General features: G+C 45.4%; 4 protein-coding genes across 6 annotated transcripts; 2 read left to right on the forward strand and 2 right to left on the reverse strand.

Annotated features, from left to right (window-relative positions):
• Positions 1 to 836: 836 nt before the first annotated feature.
• Positions 837 to 7,303, reverse strand: ezra (ezrin a). Its single transcript, XM_028395967.1, has 13 exons — positions 7,113 to 7,303; positions 5,862 to 5,945; positions 5,198 to 5,293; positions 4,848 to 5,122; positions 4,494 to 4,577; positions 3,838 to 3,984; positions 3,515 to 3,611; positions 3,223 to 3,386; positions 3,001 to 3,131; positions 2,430 to 2,590; positions 2,081 to 2,173; positions 1,685 to 1,936; positions 837 to 1,466 (listed from the first exon to the last, which is right to left on the reverse strand). The coding sequence occupies exons 1-13, from the start codon at positions 7,122 to 7,124 to the stop codon at positions 1,302 to 1,304; spliced, it is 1,761 nt and encodes a 586-aa protein (XP_028251768.1). The 5' UTR covers positions 7,125 to 7,303; the 3' UTR covers positions 837 to 1,301.
• Positions 7,304 to 7,539: 236 nt separating this feature from the next.
• Positions 7,540 to 9,217, reverse strand: nenf (neudesin neurotrophic factor). The gene is made up of 4 exons (XM_028395409.1): positions 9,005 to 9,217; positions 8,843 to 8,903; positions 8,655 to 8,758; positions 7,540 to 7,938 (listed from the first exon to the last, which is right to left on the reverse strand). Exons 1-4 carry the CDS (start codon positions 9,143 to 9,145, stop codon positions 7,762 to 7,764), a joined length of 483 nt encoding a protein of 160 aa, XP_028251210.1. The 5' UTR covers positions 9,146 to 9,217; the 3' UTR covers positions 7,540 to 7,761.
• A 217-nt stretch (positions 9,218 to 9,434) lies between these two features.
• On the forward strand, positions 9,435 to 12,406 carry pacc1 (proton activated chloride channel 1). Of its 3 annotated transcripts, none has more exons than XM_028395406.1 (8): positions 9,435 to 9,745; positions 10,358 to 10,463; positions 10,587 to 10,796; positions 10,878 to 11,032; positions 11,128 to 11,270; positions 11,404 to 11,545; positions 11,623 to 11,730; positions 11,811 to 12,406. In XM_028395406.1, the coding sequence occupies exons 1-8, from the start codon at positions 9,710 to 9,712 to the stop codon at positions 11,970 to 11,972; spliced, it is 1,062 nt and encodes a 353-aa protein (XP_028251207.1). In that variant the 5' UTR covers positions 9,435 to 9,709; the 3' UTR covers positions 11,973 to 12,406. The 3 variants fall into 3 exon arrangements, with proteins under 3 accessions (XP_028251207.1, XP_028251209.1, XP_028251208.1); XM_028395408.1 differs by having other exon boundaries at positions 9,478 to 9,502; XM_028395407.1 differs by having other exon boundaries at positions 9,728 to 9,848.
• Positions 12,407 to 12,577: 171 nt separating this feature from the next.
• Positions 12,578 to 24,232, forward strand: znf106a (zinc finger protein 106a). The gene is made up of 22 exons (XM_028395895.1): positions 12,578 to 12,669; positions 14,304 to 14,386; positions 14,458 to 14,519; positions 15,873 to 16,067; positions 16,458 to 18,212; positions 18,292 to 18,730; positions 18,823 to 18,892; positions 18,975 to 19,129; positions 19,209 to 19,269; positions 19,375 to 19,677; positions 19,754 to 20,513; positions 20,623 to 20,663; positions 20,997 to 21,142; positions 21,233 to 21,367; positions 21,452 to 21,568; positions 21,681 to 21,872; positions 21,944 to 22,006; positions 22,093 to 22,212; positions 22,309 to 22,380; positions 22,465 to 22,536; positions 22,655 to 22,798; positions 22,986 to 24,232. The coding sequence occupies exons 2-22, from the start codon at positions 14,333 to 14,335 to the stop codon at positions 23,040 to 23,042; spliced, it is 5,013 nt and encodes a 1,670-aa protein (XP_028251696.1). The 5' UTR covers positions 12,578 to 12,669; positions 14,304 to 14,332; the 3' UTR covers positions 23,043 to 24,232.
• The last annotated feature ends 11 nt before the right edge of the window (positions 24,233 to 24,243 follow it).

The raw sequence follows: 24,243 nt of genomic DNA on the forward strand, positions 1-24,243 counted from the left end.
TCTCAAATAAGGTCTGACATGATTATTCTACAAGAAACACACCAGTAAATACAGATGCAGTTCCTAAGAGGGAGCTCACTGGGACTACAAATGATGTAGAGGACTACAAATGTCACCAATGTCAGGTTTGACTCAATGTGAGGGCTTAATTGTAGACACTCAGTGGTGGAGAAAACCGGTAAGGCAATCCACTCGGGGAAGGTGCCAAAAGGGGCAAAAAAGGCGACCAAGGCACTAGATATCACTCGAACACACAAAAAAGATGATCTGTCAAGGGAGTGAGGGCATTAAATACACAAGGGCAGGGAAGACACAGGTGAAACACATTAGGGCGAGGCAGGTAATCATCAGGAAGAGGGCCCGCATGAGGAGAGGAAGACAAGACACCTGAAATGAGAAGAGCGGTGAGGACTACAAAATACAATGGGGAACATATAAACTTTCAAAATAAAACAAGGTCGACAGGAGGAGACCTGACAACCAAGGTGTCTGTCCAGGTTGGCCTTCAAAAATAAAGTATTCTCTCCATTTTCAGGCCTGTGAAAAGACCAGTGTGTGTGTGTGTGTGTATCTGGTGCCACCTGTGGTCGTCCAGTGTTCTCTTCTTTGGATCGAGACTCGTCTCTTATCACAGCAATAGATGAGAAAGTCTGTAAGGCGAGTGAAAGTGCAGCTCCACCCTGCAACCTCCAGGGGGGCTGGACCCAAATATGAGTCGATGCCCACAGACCTCCATGTTAAAATGTCCAAGCTGAGCTTCCCTGTAAGCAGGGACTCACACGACTCATAGCTTCAAATGAGAGCAGATTTTATCAACATTAACTGGAACAACAACATAAAAAGTGGCAACATTTCCCTTTAATGTATGACATGTTTTCATTAAATCGTTCCAAATACAGTTTTTGTCACACAGAACATACAGGAGTATTAATAGGAAAATGAAGATAATTTATAGATTTGGAGCCTAAGAGCAAAAAAATATAGTGACATCATAAATACAGAGTTATTCCTGCCTTTATGAAGCTGGGTCTGGGTTAAAGGGGCACCTCGGTTTTATTTTAGAACACCTCATGCCGGCTTTGTTCGTACAGTTTGCCCGATCTGACACACACACACCGTCATCCAGCCTTATTTTAATGGGACTACAGAGCATATTGGAAGTGTTTGAGTGCTACAAAAAAAATAATATCAATACCACAGGCCGGCTGGAATTACATCAACATTTAAATTAAATTACACTGGATGGGGCCCTCTTGAGGTATTTGGGAGACATCTTCAGGTCTCTGCAGGTTTTTTTTTTCCTACAAGGCCTCAAACTCGTCGATCCTCTGCTTGGTGTTGCCCTGACGGATCTGACGCAGGGTCTTGTACTTGTCACGGCCAGCTCGGACGTTCTCGGCGTGCAGCAGGTCGTTCGCGGTCTTCTTGTTGTCGTCTCTGGCCTGTTCCAGCTCGGAGCTCAGGGCCTGTGGAGAAGGCAGGTTACAGTAAACCACACAGAGGCACACGAGGCACGGTCTCCGTGAAACATTTTATTCACCCTCCTCATCTGTAGTTAGTTGCTGCAATGCATTCTGGTCTAATGAGACTCTTAAACCCAAATGTTTGTTCTGAAATAATACATGTTTATGTTGCTGAAATTGGTGCGTTTGTTTCCTGATGTATTCTGGGACCCTGAACTCACCATGAGCTGTTTCTGCAGGCGCTGGTTCTTCTCGGCCTCTGTGAGCCGCTCCTCCTCCTGGCGGTAGTCGTTGATGCCCTGCGTCTGCAGCTCGGCGCTGTAGGTGCTGTTTTCTTCGCTGTGCTCGTGGTCGCTCTCGCTGTCTGAGGAGGAAGAGGAGGCAGGAGCAGCAGGAGGAGCCGAGTTGGATGAGCTCATCACGCTGTGCAGCTCCTCCTTCGTCTTCAGCAGGTTCTCCTCCACTTCCACAGCCTGAAAAGAGGAGGAGGAGGAGGAAGAGGAGCAGATGTAAAATTAGAAGGTCGATCAGCATGTGGGGGCATGTGACATCTTTCAGGTAATCCCTGTGACATCATGGAGCCTGTGCATCCTTTAGGTCGCGTGTTGGAAACTCACCTTGGTGTGCCATGACTCAGCCTCTTCCTCCTTCATTTTCTTGGCCTCCTCCAGCAGAGTGATCTTGGCGGTGTACTCGGCCAGTTCTGCAGCCTAAGGGAGGGGGCACCAAGCGTGTCAACATGACAGGAACAGACACCTCAGTAACCGCAATTACCTGGACACACTGTCCTTTTATGAATGAATGGACAGAAACTAAACTAAAACCCTCTTTATATACAAATCAGTATATTTACACATCCTGTTTTTAACTTGTGTGGATTCAGCTCAACACATTTGTTGACATTTTCTACTGCTAGTATGTGTTTACAGACTATCGAGGACTTTTTCTCACGTGCACCACACTCACCAGCTGCTCCTGGCTCCTTATCTGGTCCTCAGCTTGCCTGGCCAGCTCCTCCTTGGCTATTATGGCCTCCATCCTCTCAGCCTCCAGCCGGGCCGCCTCCTGCTCCACCCTCCTCCTCTCCTCCTCCAGCCTCATGGCTCGGTCCAGCTGCTCCTGAAGATCTGCAGGACAAAGTCAAGCAGAGTTTTCTGTTTAAATATTGAAGGCGGATTTTTGATGCAGGCTTCATCTCAGTGTGTTGTTTATAGACTCCTAAGGGCTCTAAGGGTTAATCTAGCCTGCGTTAGCTGTGGCTTTAGCCTACATAATCACTTTAACTGGGAAGATTTTGTGCATGAATCCATCTTGCAGTCTGTATTTTCTTCGTTGCATGTTGGCACCTTTTCTCTGGCAGAAATCTTACACACTTGTCAACAAAAAACACTATTTAAATGCAACTTTGTGACAGATAATTCACATCCATTCTCTCATGTGTTTCTGTGTTTTGTTAAAGAAACGAACAGCAGAGGGCAGCAAAGCCATGATTCATAGTAAAGTTTCACTCAAGACAGCTCACGTTGACTGATCTCACCTCTTTCTGCTCTCTTAGTCGTCTCCTCAAACTCCTGGAGCTTCATCATCAGCTCTCTCTTCTCTCTCTCCATCTGCTCCTTCTCCCTCTCCATGGCCGTCCTCTTCCTCTTCTCGTTCTCCAGCTGATCCCTGCAGAACACACACATGTATATGTTTTATTTTTTGTCTGTCTCAACCCCATTTTTTAATAAAATTCATTCCTAATTCTAGCTTCGCCCACCTCTCCATCTTCTTCTGCAGCCTCTCCTCTTTGGCCTGAGCCTTCATCTGCTGGACTTCAATGGTGTCGGTCTTGCGGCGGCGCATGTACAGCTCGTGGTTGCCCATGCACAGCTGCAGGATGCGCTTGTTGACACGCAGCCGAGGTGCGTAGAATACAAAGTCCTTGGATAAAAAAAAAAAAAGCAAAGGTGGACATGTTGTAAACTAGTCATTCTACAAAAGCTGCAGCGGCAAACAAGAATTACCACACTTTTCTGTAACCCTGAACGCGTCCCTCACTACTGACTTACAGGTGATTTCTTGTCAATGGGTTTGATGATGAATTTCTTGTCATTAAAGGAAATGTTTCTGATTTCACTCCAGGGGAACCCGATCTTTGGAGACAGTCTGAAAGATAAAAAAAAGACAGCAGTGGTCAGACAGACCAGTTCATGTTGTAGTAGAATGAGGAGAATCAGGTCAACGGCCTCTTCAAAACAAATGTTATTTAAAACCTGACCGACTGAAGGAAAAGGCAGCGGAGGTCGATGACTGAGGGTGCGCTGCCCTCCTGTCTACAACTGTATTTAGTCACAGGAAATGAGGACGTGTGCTGAATAAAGACTGGCTTCACCTGTCCTCCTTCTCGTAGATGTTAAGCCCCAGAGCGTCGACTCCCAGCCACAGCTCTGTGCCCTTCTTGTTCTTGATGTCAAAGTAGTTGACGCCGTACATCTCCAGGTCCTGAGCGATCTTCAGGTACTCAACAATGCCCTCTTCCCTGTTCAGATCAGAAGAAGATGAATTAATTAAGCAGTCACTCTAATTTTCAATGTTTAATGTATCAATTAATCAACTTTTTGATATTATTTACTACAAATTCTCGAATTACTGCAAATTTAGCACAATCTGCTGCAATAACCAATAATAAAACATAAAACAAATACATTTTGATCGTGAAAAATGTTTATTTTATTATTGTTATTCTAAGAGTGTATAAAAGTTTGTGGAAAAGACTCGGTTTGCTCTGACATGTGATGCAGTAAAGCGACAAATCCTGACAGCTGAAATATTAATAATAATCCAGGAACAGTTGTTCACATTTCTACAAAATAAAAGTCACTGAGTGTAAATGACTCATTTACACTTCACTATCTACCCACAGTTTGCTGACATGACTCACTGTGAGTCAGACCTGGAAAAGCTGAGTGCTCTGTTTCTACGCTTCCATTGGACGAAGACAAAGCCTGTTGTTAGTGTGTGAGTGCAGCTTTTATTGATCAGACTTACTTGAACATCGATCCGTGCTCTTCGTGCCAAACCTGGATCCTCTCCTCCCACTGCTCCTTTGACAGCTTGTGTTGTTCCAGCACTCTGAGGGGAGAGACGAGCCGTCAGAAACACACACACACCCCGCTAAGAAATGTTAACTGTCTGCTCACACAAACACCAAACACACACACACACACACACATCTGGTTGATAACTCAGTCATTGAGGGATTGAGCTGGGCAGCTTTATCAGCTGAATAAAGGTGTTTTCTTTTAGTTTCTTCTTTTACTTAAGTTGCATTCATATGAATAAAGCTTCACTGGTCTGTGTAACATCTGCTCACACCTTTTTGTATTTGCAGCTCCCACTCACCTCCTGGGCAGTAGGCGCTCAGATGCCAGGTAACCCACACGGTGCACAGACTTGTCGTACTCCCCGTACTTTGCCTGGATGGCGTAGGAGGCCAGCAGCACGGCGGTCTCTGGAGGACAGTAGATTTCCTCCCCTAGAATGTCCTCTTTTACCTGTAGGAAGAAAAGCCTCCTGGTGACGTCCTGGATCAGCTCCTCGGACACGTCCTCGGGGTAAAACTTCACCCTCAGCTTGAACTGCAGGGGGGACTCCTTCTTCACGTCCTGAGACATCACCTGCATGCACACAAAGCATCGATCAGCTGATGTATAAAGCAGGAAGAGGTGAAAACTTGTAAAATAAATCCTCGCCTTCTTGTCCGGGTTCAGCCAGGTGAGGAAGCCTTTGGCGTCCACAAACTGCAGACCAAAGTACCAAATCTCACGCAGGCCGATGGTCCTGGAAACCTGAACACACACACAAAGGGACATAATCAATAATTTTTTTCTTCATTCATCATATTCGACCTCTTGACTCAGAAAACGTCTTTATCACAGAGATGCCTTCCTGTCAGGTGCAAAGGTTTCACATAAAGTGTGAAAGGGGGCGTCACATTTTTAGGTGGTGATGTCACCTCTAGCTATATACAATACAAGCTATTGATAAAAGATGATGGCGATGGCGACTAGAGCTTGCAGATTTTCTTCCTCTGATAGTGCCAGTGATACAAATGTGTCTTATAGAAGCATAAGTACTTTATAATTCACTATATTTACTTGACAGTCAGCAGTTACACAGCTGATAAAGAGCATATATAACATATGGTCAGCTGTGCATGTATGTGATGTATGTCTCGATAGCAGCATGTGATACAGAAACCAATCCCAAAGGTCATTTATGTGCCTCACAGATACTGGATTTGAAGATGATAGCTTCAGGTTTTTTGCTTGTAATTGAGTACTTTGAACACTGATTGGTCGTTGGCGGGCACAGGAAGCTCATCCATACAAAAAATGTGCTTTGTGAACTGCAGACCTGGTCAAAGAGCTGCTTCCCCGTGGTTTGAGGGTGGAAGGAGAACTCCAGCTCTGCGTCCATGGTGGTGACGCGAACGTTGACCTGCAGGGGGGGGGGGGGGGGGGGGGGGGGGGGATGACCAAAAGAGAATATTTCAAATGTAAAAAAAAAGGTAAAAAGAAACAGAAATAATGCAGTCATTTGAGTGGAGGATGCATTATAATGTGGAGCTGTGAACTGGATTGTTCATAAACCATAATTGCTCACTATCTCAGTAGACTTTGGACTACCCTTGCGAGCTGCCACAAGGTTGCACAGATTAAAATATTAAAAATCCTCGCTGCTTGCCAAGTTATCTGTGTGACTTAAGGATCAAACTGTTCAAGAACAAAAGAACAGTGAAACTGCCACACACAGGTGTGTGTCACTGCCAGCAGTGTGTAGACACACACGTTCATGTTCAATATATTTCAGCGTGACCCCGGCCTGCGGGCTACATATTAGCAGTTACACAATTGTTTTATGAAGTTATACTCGAGCACGCCCCGTGTGTCATAAAGATAAACCTCGCTGGAAAACTGGAACATCTATTTATGAAACTGTTTCTCAACCGTCTCCACCACCATCACATGTGTGAGATAGCTTCTTAACATCCTGCTGATGCATTCCACACTGACTGGCCTCTCCTCAAATCATTGACCGCAGTGATTCATTACAATCAACCTCTTTACACAGGCTGTGTTTTTTTCAGCATTTTCAAGGACGAAACTCATATTTATGTTTGATTTTGAAGTTAGATTAACGTCAGTGTGACCCTCTTAAGTTAAGAGCTTTTCCCCTTGGAATGTCAATATAAGCACAGAGCGGCCGTCTGCCTCACTTATCAGTTTCCCTTCACACTGACTGATGCTGAACACTCAAGTAACTCCAGTGACTGGATTACTGCTGACTGCCACAGAAAGTTAACAAAAAAAAAAGGGCCAGAGCAGTGTGACTAAATATAAATTATTATCCAGCCACACACAGATGTAGTAGCATTTTTCTGTCAGGAATGTGAGCAACATGGGTCAAACTCTACACTTCGTTAATGAGTAAATGCCAAGAGAGACGGCTGCCTCTCAGAAAGAGAAGAAGAAGCCTCCACAGAGACTGATAAGATGTTCAATAGGTGGCTCCATTGATCTTATTTCAGCACAAATCACAGACAAATTACAACAAACACACCATTTTGTCCTCTAACCAGGAAGAAACATGACAGACATATATTACCGTTTTGGGCATCTTGGCTCCGGGTGGTGGACGAGCTCCAGCAGAAGAAGAAAGTGTGTCCCAGGCTGACCGAGGCTGCAGTGGCCGACTTCCCAGCAGGACCTCCACCTGATAAAGAACGGTGCTCCGGCGTCGCTGGCCGACTTGGAGGGCAGGGCTTGTGTGTCCTTTGAACTCGGCAGCAGATTGCTCGCACTGACGTGGGAGGTTACTATCACAATGAACAGATTTACCTTTTCCACCCAGGGGGGGAGGAGGGCAGAGACGCACGGCTCCACCCAAAAAGACGATCACCTGCCTCAGCACCTGAACTGCTCGTGACCTTCGATCGGAGCACCCGGGCAGGCTATATAACCTCAGACTGGCTATTTATGGAGGTGACAGTCGTGAGCTTGTATCACCGTGGAAACACTCAAATGAGACGTAGAAGAATTTGAAACATTTTATTGGCAATTGTGCTAAAAAACATTCACAGACTTACAGTTTTGTATTAAACTAATATTCTAGCAAGGTGAGGTATCACTCTGTTTCAAATGTGGTGGACGATTCTCACTATCTCCTGGACAGCTACTAAAGTACCATCAGTGTGTGTGCGATTTGTTCTGCTCTTGTGCACGTATCTATAAAAAAAAACAACAACAACAACAAACTAAAACTCATCTCTGATGTGAAAGTGAGGCTGGTCCTCGGGTTTGAAGTCTTCGTTGGGACTCCCGTCCTCCTTGAGGATACGTGACGCCGTGTAACCCACGATGGGATACTTGGTTTTGTAGGTACCTTCAAAGATGCTGTCCAAAGAAGTGAGCTGCTCTTTAGTGAGGCCCGTCTGTGGATGAGAAGAAGAAAAAATAATTAAAAAAAGGACACATACTAAGGGCTCTGACAAAAAGGTGTGATGCTTCCATCTATTTGATGCTCATTTCTGCATAAGATGTGCAAACAAGTGCACTTTTTGTCTCTCGTTCATGCTTTCTGTCTGTTTTTTTTGCACAAGCTGAAGAGCTGCAATGAATGCGTGAACATCTGTGATACTTTTCTTTATCAGATTATGTAATAAAAGTATTTACTTGTTTGCTTCCAGAGAAATTGGTTAAATATGAAATTACAGTCATGGTTAGATGGTTAGATTAGCTTAAAGACTGGAAACAGCTGATGGTTTTTTCAAAATGTAGGAAATAACATGTTAAGGAGACAGAAAAATACGATTTTTACATGTTTCTTAAAGGGAAGGTTCACCTAAAAACTGAATATTTATATAATATTTACACAACAAAATGATAAATAACTTCGCTGAGACCTAGAAAAACATGAATATTTTTATTTTTGAGTGAACTATCCCTTTTTAAGTAATCAAAAAAAACATCAGAATGAATCAAGTTGTTTTGTTTTCTTTTGTTTTTGGATGTAAATCCGGTGAATGTTGTGTTGCGTGGCTGTTTTGCAACACAGATGTGTCAGATATAGCAGAGTTCTCCACCCATGGGAGTAGACTGGGTGGGTGAGCTCAGATTATAGAGATTAAAGCTGTGTGTGTGTTCTCACAGTATCTGATGTCAAGTCTGCTGGGTCCAGGGACATCTTGGCCACAGCTCGAGTGGAGTCCTTCCCAACCAGGGCGTTATACGGAGCATCTTTACCATAAAACTCTGCACAGGGGGACAGAAACACACACATTAGAATCAACAATATATATATTATAATATTTAAGTTAATGTGTGGCCTTTATTTACCTTTACCCCTGGTGACATCAAACACCACTCCTTTTACTGCCATATAAATAGGCAGGTCCTCCTGAAACACAAGACGGAAAAAACACTGTTTATCTCTCTCACACACACACACACACACACACACACACACACACACACGCCCTGGGCTGTGGTCTACTTCACCTGCCTGCCGTCGTATCTCCTCAGCTCCTCCTCGGTGAATAACCGCACAGGTTTTGTTGATGCTTTGTATTTTAATTTAACGTCTTCCGCTGATGTCGTAAAAAGAACCACAAACAGGACGCAAAGCAGCGGCGTTGCCATGGCAGGAGCGGAGTTTGATGCGGAAGGAAACTCTAAAAAGATCCACTTCCTTGTCGTCCCACCACTGGTGGTGCATTTAGGGGTGTGGGAATTTTGATAAACGAGAAAAGAATGACAATTTTTGAATAAAAGAAACAATTAAAATAAAATATAGAATAAAGTAAATGTTCATCAACGTGATTTGTAGCCTACTAAGAATCACGCGTGGATTTTAAAACAGGAGAGGTTTTTAGTTAGTTGCGTGTGGAATTCTGAATCCTCCCTGGAGCACCTGAATGCAGCATCAGGTGTCAAGCAAAGGGAAGGAGGAGAGGAAACAAGGGAAGGACGCACAGCTGTCGTGGTGGGTCGTGACTTGTAGGTTCTTCTTTTTATTATTGTAGGAAGGGCCTAAAAACACAGAAACCCTCCGTAGGGGGTGAGGAGCGTCTGTGAGTCCCTGTGGAGCGGAGACCCGGGACCTGGTGGTGGAGTGCGGTTCTTTTTATTAAAAATGCAGCTTTTACTTATGAAACCTGCTGCTCAGACTTCGCTGGAGGGTTTTTAAGAAAGAAGCGCAGAGGAATGCTGGGGACAGAAAACCCGCGGTCCTACCGGGAGGTAAAGCTCCGGCTCCGGTCTGCTCCAGGCTCTCATCATGTGACTTCTGTCCTCATGTGTTTCCTGCTGGTTTTACTTGAAGCTTCTGCTGCTGCTTTCTCATGTATTTATTTATTTATTTATTTATTTATTTATTTATTTATTTGAGGTCTGCTCAGGATCAGCCTGGTGTTTGTGTAGATCTAACTTTATTACATCAGTGAGTAGTTCACAGCTGACTTTGGCTTGGCTACATGTGCTGCAGACAGTGCTACATTTGAATTTAATGTAGTTTAATCTTTATTTTATTTTATGTTACGAGCTATATGACCGTCTAAAATAAATGATGGGACATTGAGCTAAGGTTTTAACCTGCTAAAGTGTTCATGTTACATTTGGATAAGTCAGAAAGAAGTCACATTTTAGAGCTATGAAATGCTTTAAACAAGTTATAAACTGTTATTTTCCATTATTATGTCTGTTGTGATTATAAATGATGTCATACTTACAGGTTAATATAAAGGGTTATTTGTATTTTACTTAATAAATACACTTACCTGGTGAGTATTTGACAGAACAGGATTTTACTCACAGTTATTTGTGTGAATGTCCTTCTCTCCTCTGACCTCACAGTTCAATGATGATGATGATGATGAAGGTAACACACAGTCTTCAGGGTTTTTTGATGATGCCACTGAAGACCTGGACCCCAAGGAGCCAAACGGCAGCGTCCCACAAGGTAAAGAAGAAGAAGAAGAAGAAGAAGAAGAAAGCTGCAGGCTGTCAGCTGATGTGTCTCAGTTCATCCATTTCTCCTCTTCCTCCTCCTCCTCCTCCTCCTCCTCTGTCTTTCTGCTTTCAGACGATGACTTCGGAGGGAGCACCCCGTTGATGCGCTTCAGTAAATCCTGTCTGAAGAATGTCTTCACCGTGGTACTCATCTTCATCTACCTGCTGCTGACGGCGGTGGCGGCCTTCCTGGCCTACCAGACGATCTCAGAGTTTTTGGACAAGCTGAACCACCCGGTCATGTCTGTCACCTACAAGGAGGTTGACACGTTCTCCCCTCCAGGTCGGTATCCAAGGGAAATAGTGATTGATTCTGGGGTTTTAAAGCCTCACATCGTCGCCTCTGACTCTTCTCTTTGAGCAGGTATTGCTCTGTTCCCCGGCAAAGCTCAGCTGCTCAGCTGCAAACATCACTACCACGACTACATCCCACCTCTAGTGGACCCCGGCAAGCCTCAGAAAGGGGACTGTGAGATCATCCAAGTGACCTACTTTGGCCCTTTCTCAAACCAAACAGAGGTCAGACACAGACATGGCCTCACAGATGAAACCCCACACAGGAAGCCTCACTGAGAACACTCGGCTTCTTCTTCTTCTTCTTCTTTTCTCTTCAGAAAACAGCGCTGGTGGTGCGCGGCCCGTCCGACGTCCGAAACAAAGAGCTGATCTTCATGCAGTTCAGCCAGAATGAAACCGAGGAGGACTTCAGTGCCATCACCTACATGCTTTTTGCCAAGTTTAGTGACTTGACTGGGAGGTAAGTATGTTCAGCAGCAGCAGGTCACGTCCTGTTTGTTTGCTGACACCTCCTCTGTCTTACTTCATGTCTTCTGAAATGACTGCTTGACTCAGCGTGTGCGTGTGTGTTTGTGTGTTTGCCGCCACTTTAGTGAAAATAGATCAGAATTCATGAGGGACTGTGAGAGGAACTACTCCACGTGGACCTTTTCTGGAGGATTCAGGACCTGGGTCAAGATGTCTTTAATGAAGACATCCGGCAAAAGCACCGAAGCTGTGGAGTTCCGGCAGGAGGTATTTAGAGAAGAAGAAGAAAGAGTTATGTCAGAGTTTAAAACTTTTATTTTAACCACATGTTTTCCATGTTTAAGTCTGCTGTGGTGAAGTTTAACGATAAACGGCCTGACGCCGAGCAAAGCAACCAGCTCTTCTTTGCTGTCTTTGAATGGCGAGATCCTTTCATGCAAGAAATCAGACTGGTGAGGTCTCCCATGTTTTTAATCCTCACTTCATCTCCCTGTCTGGTTTTAACTTTTTATTTTTATTATTTTATTTCCAGATCGTGACAGCCAATCCCTGGAGCTCCGTCGCCATCCTCTGTGGTGTCTTCATGGCTCTGTTCAAAGCTGCTAACTTTGCCAAACTCACCATTCAGTGGATTATCAGGATGCGCAAAAGGCACCTGAAGAATAAGTCACGAGAACTGAACCCGATAAGCTAAAACACAAGATGCAAATTAACCCACGAGACGATTCTGACCTTTATTTTTTACACTCTTGCATTTTTTGAGGTCACCTCTGGCACCATTTTGTAATTTTTTGTGAAAATTACAGCACTAAAATACTTGTTAGGATGTTATAAATGACATTGTTTCTATTCTCACAATCATTTCCTAAAAATTTCAGTCGTTGCATTTCAAAGTAATTTATAAATATCTACTGAAGCATTCCTGGAAACAGAAGATGTTGCTGAAACTGAGGAGTATTATTTTAAAAGGACATTTCCTGGGTCAAACTGTGAACTTACCAAGAACTGTTTTTAATTTTTTTTTTACTGTTTATGGGAAAAAATGATGCTGGCATTAAGTTTGATTGTGTCAGAGTTTGTTGCTGTTAAATTTACTTGAATTGTGACTTTGTGTTGGTTGATATTATAGCTCACATTAAATGATTTAGATGTTTAAAAATGTCTGAATTTATTAGTATGTTTAAATTATTGATACAAAGAGTTAGATTTTAGCCTTTAAGGGCACATACAAGTGAGAATTAGTGCTCGGTGCTCTGTTTTCCTACACTCTCTGGCGCTCCTGAATGCATCCTGGGACGTAGCTCGCTCTGTGAGCTTCCAGGATGTTATTGTTAGCTGCTACGATGGAGGACACAAAGCAGTAGTTCCACACACATTTGGATGTTGTAAAGGTATCAAACAGCTTTGTCACCGCATTTATAAAGTGCAGAATCATTCTGTTGTAGTTTTACGCCCTCATACTTTTATAATTAGTGAATGATTAAGTATGTTGGTGGTATTGAGTCGTTGGTGTTGCTGGCAAGCGTGCTATTGCTAGCATGCTAACCTACTAGCGGTTGCTCTTATGTATCGTTAATTAACTGTACTAATAAGTGTAAGAGGGTATAATTTATGAATACTCACTTTATGTTCAAAGCACTCGGGAGTGTATTTGTCTTTCAGATTACTTCCAGATACAGTTGTTACGAGTGTCTGCACTTTTTTATGAACGGCTAACCTGAGCAGCTAAGCTAACAACACTGAATGAGCCAAAACTGTGTTTGCTCGCAAAGTTAATGAACAACTCGTGTAAATTTCTGATACAGACGCGATCTAAACGTTTTGTTGAAACTAACTTTACTTGCTTTATAACATTAGATGCTAGGTTGTTATGCTACGATAAACTCCTGCACTAGCTAACTTTTAGCAAGCTAGCCTTTAGCAAGCTAACCTGTGAAATAGCTTGAGACAAACGTACTTTTATGTGTTTCTGAAGTTGTAAAGCGGCTTCGAAGTTAGAGTTTGTGCTTGTGTGTTAATCTTCTGAGCCCTCTGTACTTCGTAGTGTCTGAATGAGGCTAGGAGAGGCTGGCTCTGCTCTGTTGTGATTTAACATCCACCCAAGAGCTTCAACGCCCCCTTTCTCTTTTCATACATCTCTTCATAGATCTATGAAATCACTCTTCACAAGTTATCAGGGTGTCTGACACTGTCTCCCATAGAGATTCACGATAGAAGAGGGGACATGACCCCATCACTCTTACTACTGTTATAAACAGCTGCCCAAATGGTGATGGAGATATTCTAAGGAAATGTAATAAACACAAGTATCTCTAAGTATTGGTGACACTAGGCTCTCCACCATACACAATCTTTACTGTTTAATATTTTGACTATTGGCTCCTGCTCAGATTATTATTAACATTGTATAACACAGCCTGTTATTTTTAATAAAGGCTGACATGCCTGTTATGTGTAGATAGGTAGGCTGTTCTTCCAGTTTCTGGGTTTATTTTAGTTCATTCTAATCTTGGCCAAATGTGCATACTGCCCACATGTTTCTAAAACTTCACACTTCTATGCTCATAAGAGTGATACTTATATAACAAAGTGTTCCTCCTGGTCACTTATGAGGGTAGAAAAGCTTGAGCAGCCGTTGACTCGTGGCTGGGGTTTGTTTCTCACCCTGTTTGTGACCATTAAACATGTCCAGACTTAGCCCCGGATGCTGCCATGGCTCTGCCTTCTGGCCTCAAAGAGTTGCTCTTTCAGCAGGCTGGAATTAGACCGGTGTCCAGGTTGAACTCTTCTGGCATTTGGCTTGTAGCACTGAGGCATGTTGTTGAATAGCTAGATGTGGTTGCCCAGAGAAAACGAGCCACCCTTAGATGTGTTCATGTATGTCCAAACATACAGAACACGTATAATCATCATCATTTGTTGTCATGATTTCCAACTAAGGGAAAACTACACTCTGTTATCCGGGATACATAATTTGTTGCTGTGGATGAGTTGTTTAACTTGAAGGAATTCTCTCTTTTGACAGTAATGGACTGAGATCTACCTTCATTCAAAATGGCGAAAGAAAGAACGTGCATCCTCTGTGAAACAGTCTATGCCTCCAAGCAGGTAATTGCCCCGGATTAATTCAACTTAGTGTGTATGTGAATGCCAAAATCAGTAACAGTGTGCATTTACAGGAGATGGAGGAGCACATGAGAAGCATGCTCCACCACCGTGAGCTGGAGAAGCTCAAAGGCCGGTGAGTTGTGGTTAAGACAAACTACACACACTTCTATTATTATACTGCACCACACAGTTTGCCTGCTCATACTAACATGACAGTTTCAAGACTTTTGTCCAAATCTATGTGGGTCATCATGAGGCACGTGTGCACGTGTTCCGAGTTATTGGGCAGCTGTCTCAGCTGTGGCACATACAGTATATTTAGACACAATCTCTCCGGAACAACAGGCATGACCGTTAGAAGGCAACTGGCTATCTTGTGACTCCCATGTAGATTACTAAAAGTATGTGACCTGTCGCTGAGACGGAAAAATCTCAAGAGGGACAAATACAGGTCCAGTGACTAGAGTTTCTTGCAGTGCAAAAGATGGTGTCTTTTTGATAAAAGTTGTGCTTAAATTTAATAAGTTAAACTTGCAAACTGCAGAAGAGAAATAATCAAGAATCTTTATTGTCATTATGCGAGGCACAAAGAGATTTTGTTCAGCAGTTCTTGGCTTAAGGCACACTTAAAATATATCTAAGTATAAAGTAACAGTGCAAATCAAATCTTTAAAGTGGCCGGCAGAAAGGAGTAACCCTATCTTATTGATGAAGAGTTTGCCAGCTGCACGAGAGGTCAGAAAATGGCGGCATGCCATGACACAGATTTGAAGCAGAAATTGAGAAGGAGCCAGAAACCTCCCTGCCCCTGTCAGAATCATAGGATGGCATACTTGGGAGAGGTTTTGAGCTGGAGGCCGTCAGCAGCTGCACGGGGCTCCGGTTACACGGGCGTCGCCTGTGATTGGTCAACGGGATCCTCAGGCCTGTTCTAATAACACATGCAGGCCTGCAGGGTGAGAGGGGTGGGTGGGTCCTGGCTCTCGGAGCGCACTGTGAGGTCAAATACAGACATTGCCTTCTGTAGCGTCTCAGAGTGCAGCGGACACCATCATGAAAGGGCACTAGGCTGAGGACGCCGCGCCTCTGCTCCTCCACGCGTCCTGGCGCCGTGCTGCATGGCTGGACATAAACAGCTTCCTGCGTCCAGCCTGGCTGCTTCTCCTGCCCTCACCCTGCCACCAACAGCCTGCTGAAGAAGGGACAAACGAGATCAGGAAGATATTGAATTACACTTTTTTTGTTAAAAACAAAAGGAAATTATAAGTTAGCTACCTCCTGATCTGTGACAGATAGAGAATTTGGACACGTTATTACAGGATTGTTGAGTACTCTCCTTTCCTGATTTTTATTTTAGACTTTAACAAAAAAAAAGCAGAGCCAGATCACTGACGGCTCTGCAGGCAGGAACAAAAAACGGACCAGACTACATCAGAACGATGCCTGAAGGAACAATTGAAAGCCCTCTGTCGCCTTCCCTCCCCAGGGACTGCGGACACGAGTGCAGAGTGTGTAAGGTGAAGGTGGTGAGCCTGACGGACTACGCCAGCCACATTTCCAGCCCCACGCACAAACAGAACGTAGAGGCTGCAGAGCAGAAGCATGCCAGGAGCGACCATGACGAGGAGTACTTCGACCAGGCTTTGGTGGGGCTGATAGAAAAAAGGAAAGAACAAATCAGGTAAGGACACAACTAATACTATTGTACTGTTGAAGTGGGGCAACAAGAAACATGGAGCGCTTGGTTTCATTCTACAAAATATAAATGCAGTTCATGCTAATATAGCAGAATTCCAGTGTATTTGTCTCGGTGTGATTGCTTACAAGCTCTGGTTTGTGTGTACACGCACCATGTATAGCCAGATTTGGCTCAGCTGTGCTCACTGGCCTCTTTTAGTCGCTGCTTCACTTTGAGAGTCAAATGTCAGGCCTGCAGGCTAAAAAAAAAAGCACGACTGCACAAAGTTCAGACCCATGCTGCCTGAAGGGCAGAGCCAGAGCACACAGAAGAAAAACCACAACAAAAAAGGAATCACAGAAAAAAGTTTTAATGCACATCTTCTCTTTGTAGAAAAGAAAAAGAGGCTGCTGCTGCCAAGCTGGCAAAAGAAGAAGAGGAGCGAAAGAGAAAAGACGAGTTTCAGCAGAGGCTAAAAGTAGCTAAAGAGCGCTACCGCCTGGACCGTAACTGGCAGCAGCCGTCACACGGTTTCAGTGGGTGTGGCCATCAAAATTCTTGGTACAGGAACAACCACTGCAACGGCAGAGAAGGGGAAACACGACCCTGGCACCACAATAAGCAGGGAAAGAGCGCCACATGGCATGCTCAGGAGCCCCCCAACCTGCAGAAATGGGCATCTGGAGAGTTCACTAGGCGAGGCTTCTATAGTCAGGAGGGGCGGAGCAACAACACCTGGGGTCAGAGTGCATATTATTGCAATCAGCAGAGTCGGCTGCCGTGGCTGAGCAATGGAGGCAGTAGTAATGGGCTTTATGGCCAAAATAATATTTGCCAGTACACTAAAAAGACCCGACCCTTGAGCTTGAAGGCACCCCCAACCTGCCTGTTTGCAGAGGCTTTTAATCAGTTTCAAAACTCAGGGAATGACCAGGGAGGGCAGCAGAACGGCGAGGGACAATCAGTAGGACCAGACCACAACAGCAGTAAGAGCTCTAAGACGTTTGGTAGCAATCCAAAGCTGGACAAAGCCTGTCGCTGGTCACCGTATCCGGTCACAAAGGGTTTTGAATCTGCACCCCATAATGATCCTAGCCCCAAATGCCAGGGACAAGACACAGCCCCAGAATCCAGTGCTTCCAACAAGCTGTCCCAACCTGGACAGAAACCAAGGCAGCTGGTTCCCAGTAGACAGCATGTAGAGGAGAAAGGAAGCCATAAAACAAACTGCACAACCGATCGTAGAGACGGAAGTAGCAGCAGCAGCAGCAGTAGAAGCAGCAGTTCTCAGAGAGATGGCCGGCAGAATGACACGCCTGGTTCCTCCAGTCAGAAGGCAAATAAGTCGCTGCCCTCCGTTCCTGTTCTCAGTAGTGGATCTCAGCTCAGCAAGGCTTCCACTCAAGCCCCATCAAAGCAGAGTGCACACAAAGCTCCGCCTGCTGGGCCCCTTCAGTCCAGGCAAGAACAGCAGCTCCCAGAGTCACTCATCAAAGCCAAACAGATTGTGTTAGAAAGGAAGGCCGCTTTGAATAGCTCCAGTAACACTAAGATGGTGCAGCACATCGTGGATGAGCAGCAGAGGGATCAAGCACAGAGCCAGGCTGGAGTGAACAAAGAAAACCAGCAGAATGCAGCTAAACCCGCGCTGCCTGGTGCGGTCTGGCCATCTTCAGACAGCAGCCACTTTCTCCAGTCGCTGCAGGTTAGCACCTCATCCGTGGAGCGCTCAGAGCCTGCAGCTTCAGCCAGGGAAGAGGACGATGACAGGAAGAAAGCAGAGACACAGGCCGCTGAAGCAGGTCAGGGCTCAGAGGGTGATCCCTCCAGAAGTGGCGAAATGCAGACAGTCTCGGGGACAAATGCGCCAAGTCTCTCCAAACTGGACCTGCCGCCGGTCTTAAAACGCGACCTTTCTAAACACATCAGCTCCAAGAGCAGAACAGGCAGCCACGAGCCAAACCTGAACATCGCCAGGCGGGTACGAAACGTGAGCGAAACACGGAGGAGCGACTCAGAGAAGGATTCAGGGCTTAAACCGACTGTACGGCAGCTCATCAGCTCCTGCGGGTCTCGAAGCAAAGTAAACTGGGAACAGGTGTATCAAGAGGTCAAGAAGAAGCAGGACAAGGGAAAAGGCATGCCAAGGTGAAGTTTGGTTTCATTTTCTTTAATGTTATTTTTGATTTGAGCCACGTGAAGCTCATGTTTTGTGTTTGTCTTCTAGGTTTGGAATCGAAATGGTGCCATGTGAGCAGGAGTACCAAAGCCAGGAGGAGGAAGACATACCTGAGCTGGAGGGTTTCCAGTGGGAGTCGCTGATGGACACCTCATCCCAGGGCTCTTCCAGAAAGCGCTCGCTCTCAGAGAGCAGCCTCGCTCCGGCAGCCTCGCAGTCCCTGTTTACATCTCTGATGGCGCTCAGCTCAGAGCAGCAGACGCCCACAGTTTCTGCCAACACTACATCTGCTCAAAGGAATCCAGACAATCAGTGTCAGCCAGAGGTCGGGCAGATGCTTGGTCAGCCGGACGCTCAGAAGCAGCCTGACAAGCCAGCGTTAGCAAAAGCTCTCCAGAGATCCGATTCGGTGCTCGGGGACAGCAGTTCAGGGACAGAGCTACCCTGTGATGGGCAGGGGACAGGAAAGAGGCGAAGAGCAGCTGGGGTGAGCTTAGGAAACCTTCATGAATTCATCTGCGTAACTCTAAAATAACAAGCCGAACATGCAGACATGACTGTTTTTGCTCACTTTTGCAGGATGTTCCCAGCACAGAGTCTCCTTGCCTGGAACATAATAGCAAAAGAAGGAAGGTTAAATCGAAAAAAGGTTTGTATCCAAAGAAAGAAATAAATCTGTGAGCTTATTCACCTCCACACTGTTGTTATTTCATGTTTTGTTCTTCTCGCAGAGCGTCTACAGATTGACCAGCTGCTGGCTGTGTCGCTGCGGGAAGAAGAGCTGAGTCGCTCGTTGCAGACTGTGGACGCTAACCTGATCCAGGCCCGGGCTGCATTAGAGGCCGCCTACATGGAGGTGCAGCGCCTCATGGTGGCCAAACAGCAGGTACATCAGCTGTTTGAAGACTTTCACCATGTTATGCCTTATAAGCAGATCTGTTGACTCTGTGTGTCCTGTCTTTCAGGTGACGGTGGAGATGAACACGTTGAGAAACAAGAGGATTGATTTACTAAAAGGGATGCAAGGTGAGGACATGTTATTTTGTAATAAATGCATTTAACTGTGCAGTATACATAGATTAACATGTCTGGGAAACGGAAGGAACTTTTAAATTGTTTGTTTTTATACAGGTACCAGAGAGGAAGCACCTCTGATCAAACTAAAAGAAGAAAAGATGGATTCAGTCGACTCTGAGCCGCACGGACCCTCCTCTGAGTCCTTCTCCTCCGCTGCTGCCCCCAGTCCTGTTCACGCCGCCGAGTGTGCCTCCCCTCCCTCCTCCAGCCTTCCTCTCATGCCTGTAGCTATCAAGCAGGAGCCCCAGTCTCCCGTTCATGTCAGCTCAGAGTATGAATGCATGGAAAGTATAACCCACTGTCCTCACAGCACCACTGTGGAGATGCCGGCTGCTCCTGTCACTGATTCTCCACCAGGTAAGTTAAGCATAATCAAGAGTGTAAACAGAACTCTTTGAACTAAATAATAATTAACATCTGAAATGCTTTGCAGACTCCCCTCCTATCTTCAAGCCACCTCCTGAAAGAAAACTTGAGCAGTACCAAACAAACATTGTGGAGCCTGCAGACGGCAAAGAGAAGCTGCCTGGATCCATGGATGTCACAGAGAAGGCCATACAGAGCATGAGGACCAGCCTGACGCCTTTGTCTGACTCCAAGGCCTCGCTGAAGCTTCTCTTATCCCACAGGAGAGGCTCTGAGGTCGGGAGCGTTGTTGATTGTGCAGAGAGCCACACGTCACAGCCACAGTCCCCTTCAGTGCCTTCCCTCCTCAATATGCCCGCCTCTCCATCAGAGCTGAAGGCTGGAAAACGTGTGAGGAAGCTGAAGAAGAGGAAAGTGTTGAATCAGGCTCAGGGGAAGGAGCAGCTGCAGACCAGTGACACTGAACAAGACGAAGAGGCCTCACGGCCGAGGTGGCTCCGTCCACGCAGGAGATCCAGCGGAGGTTCTCAGGTCAGCACCTCCAGCTTTCCTGCAGAGGACAGAGAAGGTGATGAGAACACAGAGGGCGGCAGGAAGGGGATGCTTCCCATCGTCAGACTTGAAAAGCTCGGCCGAAAGATCCCGAAACACAAGGGGGAGTCAGAAGAAAGCATGGAGGTCAGTGCTGCCTGTGAGCAGCCTCGCACAGATGCTGCGGGTCAGGTGCCCTCATCAGCCCAAGGCTTCGTCAAAGCTGAGTCGCAGAGCCTGGCCTGCAATGAGGTCTCCTCTACAAGTGACATGGATCTGTGCAAATCCTCAGAAAGGTGAGTCCGGTTATCCTGCGGCTCCACTGACAGAACTCTGCAAGATGTTGAGTTTAGAGTTCAGAATTCTGCTTTTAAACCGAAGATTTAACCCTTTCTCTTCCCACAGCGACATGCCGTTTCCCATCACTCTGCCCAAGAACTCATCAGGTACGTTCATCTCTGGAGAGCCACAGTGATGTTTTGTTTCATCAAGAATGACTTTCAACTCAGCTACATTCAATTCTACAGAACTTTTGCAGTGAGCCAACAGAGAGAAATTGGACCTGTCTGGTGGTCTTTGAACGCATCACCACACAGAAAATCATGTTACATTCTGAGCAGCCAGAATTAGAAATGTCATCCTCGGAGTTAAAATAGACTCTTGAGTGCCTAAATTACTTTTTATGGGCAAGATATTCATAGAGCTGTTAGTTCACCAGCACAATGAAGAGTGGATACAGCTTCATCTGTCATTTTAACATGTACTTTGTGTTTACACAGATGCCTCCTCTGACCACGGCGAGGACGACATGCCCACTGAGGGCGCGTTCGACGGCCACCAGGAGGCGGTGAACGCCATGCAGATCCACAACGGGCTGCTGTACACGTGCTCGGGAGATCGAACCATCAAAGTCTTTGACCTGGTGGTGGGTGCTTAAGAAGAGTTTCTGCCACTGTTTCAAAAGTGAAGTTTTTAAAACTTTATTTGGAAATAATGCTGTTTTTTTTTGTTGCAGAGTCATAAATGTGTTGGGGTGTTCGAGGGTCACAGCTCCAAAGTGAGCTGCTTGTTGGTGTCTGCAGCTCCGAGTCTGAATCATCGCCTTTATTCTGGGTCCAGTGATCAGACCATACGCTGCTACAGCCTCAAGGTAAAACCACATCAGTGAACCAGAGGAACCAGAGAGTCAGAGACGAGCTAGAGTTTAAGATCACATGTCGTGTTTTGTCCACAGACACGAGAACTGGAGCAGCAGTTCTCTCTCTCAGACCGAGTGCTCTGCCTCCATAGTCGCTGGAAAACTCTGTACGCTGGTCTGGGAAATGGCACAGTGGTGACCTTCAACCTCAAGGTGAGAAATCCGGCGTCAAAAGTTACAGCTGTCAATTATGATGCCTGGAAATAGCCACAAAATCGAGCTCCGCTGCCTGGAGGTGACGCTCGCTTTTCATTCCTGTGTTTAGACAAACAAGCAGATGGATGCGTTCGAGTGCCACGGGCCGCGGGCCGTGAGCTGTCTGGCCTCGTCACAGGAGGGAGCCCGGAGGATCCTGCTGGTCGGCTCCTACGACAACACTATCAGCGTGAGAGACGCCAAGAACGGACTGCTGCTGCGCACGCTGGAGGGTCACACTAAAACTGTGCTCTGCATGAAGGTGGGCGTGGAGTCGCAGCTTCAGACCTGTGGGAGTCTGTCAGTGCTGAGAGCATGTGTTGTTTTTCACAGGTGGTGAATGACCTGGTGTTTAGTGGATCCAGCGATCAATGTGTTTACGCACACAACATCCATGTGAGTTGATGCAACAGTTTTTAAATAAAAGCCTCATAATAAAGCCGTGAGACGAAAGATAAGTGATGGAATTGTTTGTTACACAGACGGGGGAGCTGATGCGGGTCTACAAGGGTCACAGTCACGCTGTCACTGTAGTGGCCGTCCTGGGGAAAGTGATGGTGACCGCCTGCCTGGATAAACGGGTCCGAGTCTACGACCTGCAGGTTTGCACCCTCAAAGCTTTTTTAAATTCGACTCAGCCGTGCAGTGTGTTTGCCGAGCCTGATATTTTCTTACCAGAAGTTTCATCTTCTCCACAGTCTCATGAGCAGCTGCAGGTTTACAGCGGACACAAGGACATGGTGATGTGCATGGCTGTTCACAAGAACATGGTGGGAACCTGCTCATTCTAAGGATACATTTGATGAATATTTTGAAAAATAAACACATGATTTTAAATACAAACTCTGTTTCAGATCTACACCGGCTGCTACGACGGCAGCGTGCAGGCCGTCAAGCTGAACCTGATGCAGAACTACCGCTGCTGGGTAAGCTCAGACATCTCTCTGTTGTAGCGTGAACTATTGTCCAAGGAGATTTACAATCAATAAAAAAAACAGTGAATACGCAGAATATACAGAAGGTGTTTCTTTTTTTTGTCGTCAGTGGAACGGCTGCTCGCTGGTCTTTGGCTTGATGGAACACCTGCAGCAGCACCTGTTTAATGACCACACCAGCACCGGTTCCCAGATGCTCAAGTGCCGCTGGAAAAACTGTGATTTTTTCTGTCCACGCAACAGCTCCAAGCAGGTATGGAAAATACATCAATATTGTAGATGTTCAAGTTTCAAGTCTTAAAATATCTAAGATCCTTTTTAGGCCAATATCAGGCTTTTCCCCTGAACACTCTTCATGCTTTTTTGTCTCGAGTACTGCGACGTTTTGCACATCCAGCTCTCTTACATGCATTTATTTGAAGGCTTTGCATCTGTTGCAGGGGGTGCTGCTGCACATGCAGAAACACGCTGAGGAGGAGACTGAAGTGGAGCCTTAGTGCGCCGCTGGCCCCCTTTTTCCTGCTGGTAAACCCTCCCATATTGGGAGGGTGGGAGGGGGGCGGCGGCAGCAGTGAAGCTTGATGGGTAGCATCCGAAGACTCCATCCTTTATGTTCAGTGTCATCACAGTCTGTAAAGGATCGGGGGGTGATGCTGTTTCTGTTTTGTCCTTACATTCTAAAATCACACCTTGTTTTAAAACTGACCAAAGACAAACATGACTTTTGTTCATTGAAGAAACTCCAGTGTCGCTGTATGTGAGGGAACTGTCACGCTTTTCTGTTTGAACTGCAACAAAAACCAATAATCATGGCTACAATATGGCATGGGTGCAGAGAGGAGAGAGGTTTTTATTGTTGTGTCATGTTGAGCAACCTATAGTTATTTTCTTTTCTTTTATTAAGTCTAGTCAAAGATGATCAGTTTGACGAGTGACTTAAAGTTATCTGATTATTGGATAAATTGATTTTTTTTGTTTGTTTTGTTTTCTCTCGGAAAGAAATTCTAACGATCTTAATTTAGGAGTTAAGTTTTTTATTTATTTGTTGCTCATTCAGGTGTTGGAGGGACTTTGTTGTGTGACTTGGCCTGAGGTTGCCATTTGAGAATTTGCAGTGATACCCAAGATTAACGGACACAGTGGTGTGTGTGTGTGCGTGTGTTCGGTGAACCTTTATTTTCCAAGAGTGAGTGTGAGATGCTGTTTTTATAGCTCGTTTGTTTTGGAATTTATTTTGATATTTGGGACATCGAGCAGAAGGCACCGGAGCTGTATTACTATGTCCACAGTGATGATAATGTAATGTGGAGGAGAAGGATGTTTTAGAGGAGGTGTTGGATGGACGATCTCGAAGGGAAGAGGCAGGATTTATCTCCCATGCCATATCTCACCCACTCCTGGTGACACACAGACACTTTTTTTATATATATATATAAATATATATTCTCCCACTTTTAACCAGCTGATATTCTGTTGTGTTTGAAGGATTCGTTCTTCCTCTCTCTCTCTCTCTCTCTCTCTCTCTTTCTCTCTCTCTCGGAAAGCGTGCAGCTCACCTCTTTCCCAGCATTCCTGAGTTTCTTCAAAGTATTTCAGTTGTCGTCAATGTTGTGAAGAGTTATTTTTTTAAGAAAGTGCAATCTAAGAACTTGTTATTAATAAAAAAAAAACTGTTTGCAATATCAAAGGAAGATGTTC

The sequence above is a fragment of the Parambassis ranga genome, chromosome 22 (genome assembly GCF_900634625.1).
Source record: "Parambassis ranga chromosome 22, fParRan2.1, whole genome shotgun sequence".
Classification (NCBI taxonomy): Eukaryota; Metazoa; Chordata; class Actinopteri; family Ambassidae; genus Parambassis; species Parambassis ranga.